The 9,596-nt window shown below is 54.1% G+C and overlaps 1 protein-coding gene across 1 annotated transcript; it reads right to left on the bottom strand.

The window, feature by feature from the left end:
• Positions 1-563: 563 nt before the first annotated feature.
• Positions 564-6,839, bottom strand: LOC306953792 (ectonucleoside triphosphate diphosphohydrolase 8-like; the record flags this gene model as incomplete). Its single annotated transcript, XM_079544775.1, has 9 exons — positions 564-746; positions 821-958; positions 1,563-1,673; positions 2,038-2,310; positions 3,277-3,510; positions 4,022-4,181; positions 4,942-5,092; positions 5,781-5,898; positions 6,717-6,839. The coding sequence occupies 9 exons, from the start codon at positions 6,837-6,839 to the stop codon at positions 564-566; spliced, it is 1,491 nt and encodes a 496-aa protein (XP_079400901.1).
• Between the last annotated feature and the right edge of the window lie 2,757 nt (positions 6,840-9,596).

The following is a 9,596-nucleotide window of genomic DNA, read 5'->3' as shown; positions in this document are numbered from 1 at the left end:
TCTGGTGTCCAGGAAGGCACTGCGGAATAATGATCCCTCTATCCTGTAAGAAAAGAGATGTTGAGATGAGATGAGATGAGATGAGATGATGAGATGCGCTCTGCAGGGACATGGACTACCTTTCTGGCTGTGGATATTCAATTTGCATTTCAACTCCTAGGCCAACAGCTGAGCCCAGGCAGTAGGTTCATAAGGAAAGCCAGCTGGGGCATCACAGAACCATCTGTGCACTCAGACTGGCACAGCTGGCAGGAACCTTCCTTGCTGACCATGGTCAGACCCAGCACTGGAGGAAGCACCTCGCACCCATCTGCCAGCACCCATGATGGTCTGCCACTCAGGCCCTGCACAGCCAGGTGGGCTCTCCAAGCTCCAGCCAGTGGGGTGGAGGACAAATCTCTTACAGGATTAATGGTGTGAGGAGGTGGATTGGCCTGGCTGTGGTGTGTAGGCTGATCCCTCGAGGGGATCCTCAGGAAACCCCCTGTGATGCCTGTCTGCATGTCTGGGGACAGTTCTATGAGCCAACCCTGGGTTCTTCAGTGTGGTAGAGGTTACCATTCCTACGTCCACAAAAGCACAAGCAGCACAACGAGCCCCAAGGCCAAGGCGAGGGTGATGAAGGCGACAGCTGCAGCCCACAAGGAGGGTGTGTGCCCCTTCACCCACACTGGAGCCTCTGCAGGGATCATGTTGGTGAGGTTCAGCATGTAGCCCAGTGTCCAGCCCACGCTGGTGCTTCCCACCTGCCCGAGGAGAAGAGATGCTGAGTTAGCCCAGTGCTGCATGTTCCCACCTGCTGGCCAAGTTCCCTGCTGACCTTTATCTGGAAGAAGATGTTGTTCCAGCTGACCTCATTGAACTTGTAGGCATCAAGGAGGAGTGTTAGGATGTAATTGGCGTTGGCGCAGTATTTAGGCAGTCGCTCAGGATTCTCTTCAGGGTAATTAGAAGACAGCTGGGAGGAGCATGTTAGAGGAAGAAATGAAGTTATTTGTAGGCAATTTCCAGGTTGGAAAGCAGACACTAGTAGGGGTCCACAGGGCTCCATTTTAGGACCAGTTGTCTTTAATGTCATGATTAATGACCTGGATGCAAGGCATGGCACAGCTCCCAGGGCAGCAGACACGGCTCTAGGTGCTCAGGGGGCACTGGGACACTGCTCTCAGCGGTAGGGTTGGGGTTTGAGTGGTGCTTTGTGGGGCCGGGTTGGTCTTGGTGATCCCTGCAGGTCTTGTCCAGCTCTAGTTTCTATAAATTGTGGTGTTTTGGACCAGTCCACATAGGACACCTCCTCTCAGGAAAATCTAATTTCCATGTGAAATAGACATTGGATGGAGGTCCTCTCACTCCACATTCTCCTATCTCAGCCTTATTGTGCAAGGGGGTCCTGCTCTCTGTCCCACAGTGGTGCTACCACATCTCTTGGCCTTATTTGCCCCTTTGGACTCTGGGATGGCTACGTAGGACACAGCTTAGCAACCTGGCAGAGTCACTGCTCCTCTTCCCCCACCCATTTGCTTTTGAAACTTCCCCATAGCTTCCCATAACAAGAAACATACGTCCTCCCAGGTTCTTGCACAGAAATGCTCAATGGTCTCCCTGACGGTGGCCAGTGACTGTCCCTCAGTCAGGTTGAGAAACTTGAAGTTGTAGTAAAAAGCAGAAAAGGCCTGAAAAGCAAGAGGTAGAAATACCAGTGAGTTACAATGAGGGATGCTGTTCTCCCTCCAAGCAACAGAGCCTGCTTGCATAAATGGCTTTCGCTGGGACTGTCCCAGCCTTGCCCAACCCCAAGCATCAGTATCTCTGTCCCAGAAGAGATGATGGCTGGGGGTCTCACTAAGCATCTGTTTTATTGGAAGGGTCCCATTTTGAGAGCTGCCTGGAACCCCTGGTGCGCTGTGGGGCACTGGCAGTGTGGGTGCTGCTTGCCCCGCTCTGTTGCAGGGAGGTGACATTGGCACGGGGCTCAGTGGGACACTGCAGCACTGGGGGGACACACAGCTGGGGGGAGGAGGACGGGGTTTGCCTTACAATGAACTGCCCGCTGACAGGGGGCTGGTAGATGCCATCGAAAGAGCAGTCCTGGCTCTGCCCACATGCCGAGAAGTTGAAGAGCTTCTTGACAGCAGCCAAACACCCGCTGGCATTGCTCCTGCCTTCCAGGGTCACGTTTCTGTCATCAAGAGGCAGGTGTGGGTCACTCTGGTTGGTGCAGGGGCTGGTGCGGAAGGAAGACAGCGAGATGGTTTCCTCGTAGTCTTTGGGGTAGCAAGGGTGTTCAACTAGCGTGCTGGAGGGCGACTCCTGAGAACAGCAAAATCCAATGATTTGCAGGCTGCAGCTTCCTCCAGACCTCTTGCTGGGTATGCTGGGTGGCTTCCTCCCAGGACATAGGTGTGCAGGCATCTCCCACCTCTTCAGCAGGGAATGACCTTCACACTTCAATTCTGACCTTGTCTGTCCACAGTTCCACCCAGAGCTTAGCTCTGGTTCTCCCCACATCTTGTCCAGTCCCAAGTGCTACTCCTTTCCACTGAAGCAGTCAAATGCTGCAGCCCCAGCAGGGTCTTCTGGGACATACAGAACCCTTTCCATCCCAGCTCTTACCTGTCTCCAGTTCCAGCCCCAGCCAGGGACACCAGGAGACCTTCCTGGATGTGCAGCAAGAGCAAATGCTTCTGCTCTCAGGCTGCTCCTCCATGAAGACCTTCTTCCCCTCTGACCTTCCAGAAATGCCCTGAGAAATGTATCTGTCCTCTTTCCTCATGTTCATACAGACATAAAGCAACTGGGGAGCAGCTATCAGAGACTGTACCAACCCTCTCCTTAAAGCATCACTGACAAGGTTGGGTTGCTCAGAGCCTTGTCCCATCAAGTTTAGAACGGAGACTACATAGCATTTCTGGCCCAATCTGATATTTGTCCACCATTATTGGGAAGGAAGTTTTCCCTGCACCTGGTCCCATGCTCCTGCTTGTGGAAATGTCACCTTGCATCTCCAAGAAGAGTCCGATCCTGACATTTCTGCACCCTTCTGTGAGACAGATGCACAAATCCAGACAAACCCTCCCAAGACTTCCCTTCTGATACCATGCTCCTCACCACGCCAGCCTACCCAAACCCAGGGAGCCTTTGCCAGTTCTCAGTCTCTCCTGATGCCTCTCTGAATGAGCATTATCTATTCATATTTTTACTATATTAACAAGAGGGTGTGTGGTATCACAAGAATAGAATCTAATTCTCCCCCACCCACCCCAGTTCTCCTCTCACCACAATTAACTCTTTTGCCAGGCGCTTCCACATCTCGTTCTGCCCATAGCAGGTGTAGCTGTGAGTGTAGATGCTGTAGTTGTAACCATACAGCGTGAACCTGGAGGTTTCGTTCCAGTTTATAAATGAACCTTTGGGGACAAAGCTGATCTGAGTTGATGCTCCTCCAAGATCCAGCGCCCCAAAACTGTCGTCTGCCTCTGGATGGACCCACATGTGTGCTTTTGGGGAGTACTGTCAAGAAAAAGCAGGAGAGGAAGAGGAGTATGGGACTACTGGAATTACTTGCCCTCAGCAAAATTTCACCCCATGTAAGTCAATGGGGGGTTGCTATTAAATTTGGTGGATTAAGGATATTAGGCTGGCTCTTCATGTACATGAGGTCCCGTTGTCCCACTGGGAGCAAGGGAACAGGGTGTTTGGCTCCAGCTTCCTTCAGTGTGACAAATGGAACCCAAACTGAGGCCTCCCAGCACCACGTGGACGTGGACTTTCCCTAGGCAGTGAGGCAAAGCCAGCAGGAGCAAACAGACTGTCCTCATTGGGCTGCATGGTTCCTAAAGGATTCCCATGTCCACGTGGTGCAAAGATGTGCCCCCATTTTTCTGCAGGAACACCCCCATTCCTGATTTTTCCCGTCTTTCACTGTAAACAAGTCAGAGGAACACTGGCTGCTTCCCTCAGATCACTGCTAGTGACCCTTCCTTCTGTGCTGGCAAAGAAACAAGTGCTTCTCCCCCCTCACCTTGGTGAAGGACTCCAGCAGGTAGTTGATGGTGATCCAACCATAAGCTCCCTCCTCTTCTCCTGTAATGATCTGAGCCCCACAGAAAGCCACAGGATATTCTTGTATGGTTTTAGCAACTTCGGCCAGGACTTGGTCTGCAGCTGAGCTGTTCTGTTCCCTAAGGATTCAAAGGATGGGACCTAGGATGAGACATCACAGTTTCTCTGGGCATCCTCCAGTGCCTCACAGCCCTCATACTGAAGAATTTGTGCCTTATATCTAACTTAAACCGACCTATTTAAAGCCATCACTACACTCTATGACAGAGTCCCTCGCCATCTTTTCTGCATCCTGACCAGCTTCCTCTCGGTGGCAGCCCTTCTCTCCAGAATGTGACTGCACCACTCAGCTTGGTGTCATCCTCAAATGTGCTGAGGGTCACAGGTGACCACTCACATATGACTGGCTGCTGAGCTCGGGAGGTTCTGCCAGGACAGGGCCAGAATGGCTTCAGACCTCTGAGTGGGGCAGAGTGTGTGGGGCTGTGGGCTGTGCTCAGTGTCTGAAGCAAGTAACCCTCAGGGTATGACCCAGCTCCTCCACAGAGAAGGGATCACATTAACAAGGCACTGAAATAATGTTAGAAATGTGTAACCATAAAACCAAGAGCCATGAAATGAAAGCTGACATTTGAAGAGAATTAATACTAGATGGGGAAAGGCCAGGTCCCGCAGCACCCCTTTGCCTCCTGCCTCTGCCCTGCCCTCCCACCATCACATCTTGGCAGACACAGGACCCTACTGGGCTGTAGAGTCCCAGGCAGCCTCCCTGACCCCTGCCTATAGTTGGCTCAGGACAGCAGGAGAGCTGAGAGCCCTTGGCAGCCCAGCCCCTTACAGGATGCAGCGCCCCGCCAGCCCCACACCCCACAGCAGTACCTCAGTAGTCTCATGCCTGCTGTTGCTCCAAAGTAAACTGAGACATCCCTCTGCTTTGCAGCAGGAACAACTTTCAGGGCTTCTTCCAGGCACTCTCTTAAGGAATCACCAGCTTTCGGGGGATCATTGGCATAGCTTGTTATGCCTGGCCCTGGAAGAGAATCAGGCTGGGACAGGCTAATGAGGAACAGACAAAGGATGGGAAGACACAGGGCAGTGAGATCTGTCACCTCTTAGCAAGAATGGGCTCTTTATCAGGGTCCCCCTGTCCTGCAGGACCTGGCTCACAGATCTCCCCCTCTGCAGGCTGGTCCACTGTACCTACAGTCCTAGCCGAGCCCTGTGCAGGTGTGTAACACTCGTCCACGTTTCATCACTGCGATTAGACGGGTTTGGGCTCTCTGCACCCACCCATCAAGAGGCACGCTATTCTTCCCAGTCCCTTTCCTCCCCATTAAGAAGTCCCTTGTGCAGTGTCAGTGCCATACCATGATGGTGAGGCTTTGCCCATGCTTGCATCCTCTTTAGATGCCAGAACAGGAGCACAGAGAGCACAGAGGCAAAGCAGAGCCCAAGAAGTTGAAAGCAGAAGCAGTGGGACCTGCCACCTCCAAACACTGAGTAAACCAAAGCATCAGCCAGAAAGGGCAAGAGCTATCTGAGGGTCCCCACCACAACCCCCTAGATGCACTGTTTCAGGACGAGACCTTCCCCCTCAGGACAACTTGTGCAGTACAAAGTGGAGGATGAAATTCAGAGGAAGGCCAAGACACAGGCCAAGGAGAGGGAGGCCAGGTCAACCCACCCACCACGCAAGCCCTTGCCCAGGGAATACTGACCCTGGACGTCACAGGAAAAGGTCTGGCTGACCACACCGGTGTTGTTCTGCTTGTCTGAGTCCCACTCGTAGACAAACAGAGAGGTGTGGGATGAGCCTGCATCAAACACCATCCCGTACTGGAAGGAACAACCAAGATATCACGCTGGCGGGAGGAGCAGCCTGACCACGGCTTTGCCAGGTTCATCAGCCCAGGGCGTGCCTCAAAAGCAGCTCTGTGAGGTAGGGCTGTGTGCACCGGGCAGAGCGCAGCGGTAATAGGACACATCCCATCCACACACAGCCTCAGCACAGGCACTTACCACAGCAGCTGAGAGACTTTTAGCTCCTTCTGCTCAGGGCCGTTCAATAATGCCAGCTCACTCAAGCATTTGCTTGGTGGTTTCCTCATGCTTTCTTATTTTCTTTATTGGTTGAATACCTCTCGTGTCTGCTCCAGCCCCACCCCTGGGCCAGCAGCTCCCCATCTCAGCACTCCCTGCTCCCCAGCCTGGCAGAGCCCCACGCAGCCCGTGAGCAGCCAGCTGCACCACCAGCCCCCTAAAACCCTCCACCTCCACTCAATATGGGAACCCGGCCCCCGCTGCACCTGGCAACCAGGTGGGGTGCCAGGCTGCACAGGAGGAGCTGCAGAGTGGTGCTGCTGTGAGAGCAGCCGGGATGGAGCCCAGGGAGCTGCAGGGACAAAGGCCACGTGGAGGTGCGTCGTGCTGCAGCGCAGAGGGAGCGGGCAGAACTCTGCCCTACCTACGTGTGAGTGTGCAGTGGGTTTCAGAGAAGGCTTTTCTCTGCTGCTCAGGCTGTATTAACCAGGAATGGAAGTGAAACACCCACCTGCAACACAGCAGGTCCCAGCAACTCTGTCAGCCCCAACCCCAAAGACAAGCCATTGGTTCTCACCTGCACAGTGCTGCTCTGGGACCCTTTTTTGGCTCACCTGGACTGTGGGTGGCAGAGTGACATCTTCAACCCTCACCAGGCTGAGGACGAGGGCGATGATGGACAGTGTGACCAGCAGCCCGAGGAGGGCAGTGGTGAAGAGCTTCTTGTTAATGAACATCACAGGAAGGCACCTGCAAACCCAAACAGAGGTACAAGGGGGGTGGGTGGGCACAGCTGGCTGGGAGAAGCACTGGTCAGCAGGAGCTGCAAAGAGAGCATCCTCAAAAGCTCTCCCCAGACTGATGCTATCACAGGCACAAAGGTCCTCAGTGGATAATGAAATTTTTCCTGAGAGCAGCAGTATCAGGATAAAAGCGTGGGGCTGTGGATAGAGGGACAGGTCCCCAGCAGCCTGGCACAACCGTGGTAGGGACAAGTGGTCCTCTATTCCCCGCAGCCCCTCCTGCTCAGCTCATGGCTATGGGAAGGGATCAGGTCTGGCAGAAGCACAAAAACACTGTGCCAAACAGAGGGGGACATGGGAAATCACAACAAAACTCACTGAGAGGTATTGCAGAAAGGGGCAGTGATGCCATTGCAGAATCTGTGTGTTCAGCTCACCTGTGGCTCCGGAGCTGCTGTGTGTCCTCACCACGGCTCAGAGCTCCTCCGCTGCCCAGCTGGGGCTCCGTTTATGTCCTTTGGAAGTGGACACTGCTTGAAGGTCGTCTCCCCATTATTTTACCTCAAACTTCATCAGAAAGTTAGAGAAAACTCTTGATTGATTAACGTGTATTTACGACTCGGCTCCTGCATTTTTCTGACACCTTACCCTTGCCCAGTAGGTTCCTCCTCCTCATTTGAATGGAATCATGCATGAGAGTCCTGCAGCAGCTGGGTCACACCTTGGCTTTGATCATGGTTAACTCTTACTCCTCCGCTCTCCTCTCATGCATACACTTCTGTTCTCTCTTCCCTCTCACCAGTCCTAACACTTCCATTTTGAGCTTCAGCAGGGCTAAGAGGTGAGAGATGTTTCCAGTCTGCCCTGGATCACACACAGAGCGAAGGCAACTCGACCGGAGGTTTTACTGTGATGGAACAGGAGGGTGGTCCTGATGGGGGTCTCAGCATTGTTCCCCGATCTTTGCCAGGGGGTGCAGGGTAGGACATCAGCATGGCCCAGCTGGGGCAGCCAGCCATTCCCTGCGTATGACCCAGCTGTCACGGGGCTGGTTGCGGTGGAAAGATGTACTTTCTGGCTGCCTTATCTCAGCTGAGTCAAACACAGAGGTGCTGGTAGGGAGGAGCTCTTGTTGCACTGTCTGACCTTCCTGGAGCACTCTGCCCTATGGCTGTGTGCTCCAGCTTAACTCCCTGTGAAATCAGGGGCTCAGCCACCCCTGAACTCTCTGTCTGCAGCACAGACTGCCCAGCCTGTCACCATGGTGTCCCTCACATTGCCACGTGCTGCTGAGGGAGACCTGGAGCCCAGACTGTGGCACCACTCCACTCCAGTCTCCACCCACCACACAACCTTCGGACCCAAGTTGGTTGCTTCACTGGATGAGAATGGATGAGTGTCCTCTCCCTCCCTGGGTCTGAAGATTTCCTGCTGTCTGTGCAGCAGCCAGGACGGGGCTTTCTGAGAAGCGGGGCCCCATCTCCAGGCAGGATCGGGGGCACTGACCAGCCGAGATCCCTCACACATCCACCTTTCCCCTAGGAGGAAATATGGATGAGTCTTGCAAGGAACTGTGGAGGAGTGAAGGCAGGAGAACCAGTTCCCCTGCACTGTCCCTGAGCAAACAGCCTGCCTGGTGCCGGGGGCTGGCAGGGCTGGGGCAGGGCTGCAGTGGGCACACGGCTCTGGGCAGGTACAGGGCAGGGCAGAGGCTTTGCTGGGAGTGGGAACGCTGCCTTTAAACAGCTCAGATAGAAAATCTTGAGGCAAGTCACAGGGAAGGGCTTAGTGATCTTGTTGACACAACTCTCCTCGCAGATACATCTGGAACAGGAGAGAGTGGGGTGCGGGGATGAACTGGAGGCCACGTGCAGTAGATCCCTTCCCAAACCTGCATCATGTCGTTAGCATGCAGCTTTGCTTCCTTTCTTAGTGCCTCCTTTCTTAGTAGGCTTGCTTCCACCCTGGATAATCAAATCAGATAATTACCTCTAGGTTGAGCACCAGCCCCATCTTTTCTCAGGAGGCACAAGGCTGGTTCCCCCAACATCTGCCCATGTGCACTTTCTCATGGGTGTCACTGTCCCAGCTGGGCTCTGGGAGGTGATAGCAGCCCTGACTCCATGCCAGAGAGTGATGCCACTTGAGGGAGTGGTCTATAAAAGCATGGGCAGGGGCTGCACACTTAGCCGTGGGTGCTGAGTCCTGGTTCTGGTGAGCCCCGGCCCTGTTTGCCGTCAGGGATGTGCTGTGATGGAGCGGAAAGTGGTGTTTGCTCATAACTTCAAAAGTGACCCAACAGCCCCATTCTTCCAACTGTAGACTGACAAATCTGCTTTTAGCAGGAGGCACGGCCAGAGTACATGCACACACCTATTTGATCTGCTCTTGAGGGCCATGTCTTTGTCCCCAGGCCTTCACGTGACTCTGAGACCCAGAAGGAAGTCACGGATCAGCAGGAGGCTCTGTGCAGCCCAGCACCTGACCACAGCTGCTACGTGTGTGCAGGCAGTGCCAGTGCCTGGTGCCCTTATTCCAGCAGGACTGCTGGAGCTGGAGACATTCAGAGCTGCCCAAGGGATGTGCGCCCCCATACTCCTACAGTTCTTGGAGGGTAAATAGCACGTCAGACCTTTCCTCCCTGTGCTCTTTCCACACGTGCCCTGATGGCTCTGACTGCACAGCCCCACGCATAGCCCACAGACGGGCTCACAACCAAAGTCCTGTTCTCTGGGCTTCCCTCCCACTGGC

The sequence above is a fragment of the Tetrao urogallus genome (assembly GCF_951394365.1).
Source record: "Tetrao urogallus genome assembly, chromosome: 19".
In the NCBI taxonomy this organism is placed as follows: domain Eukaryota; kingdom Metazoa; phylum Chordata; class Aves; order Galliformes; family Phasianidae; genus Tetrao; species Tetrao urogallus.
This window is presented reverse-complemented; position numbering and strand designations above follow the sequence as displayed.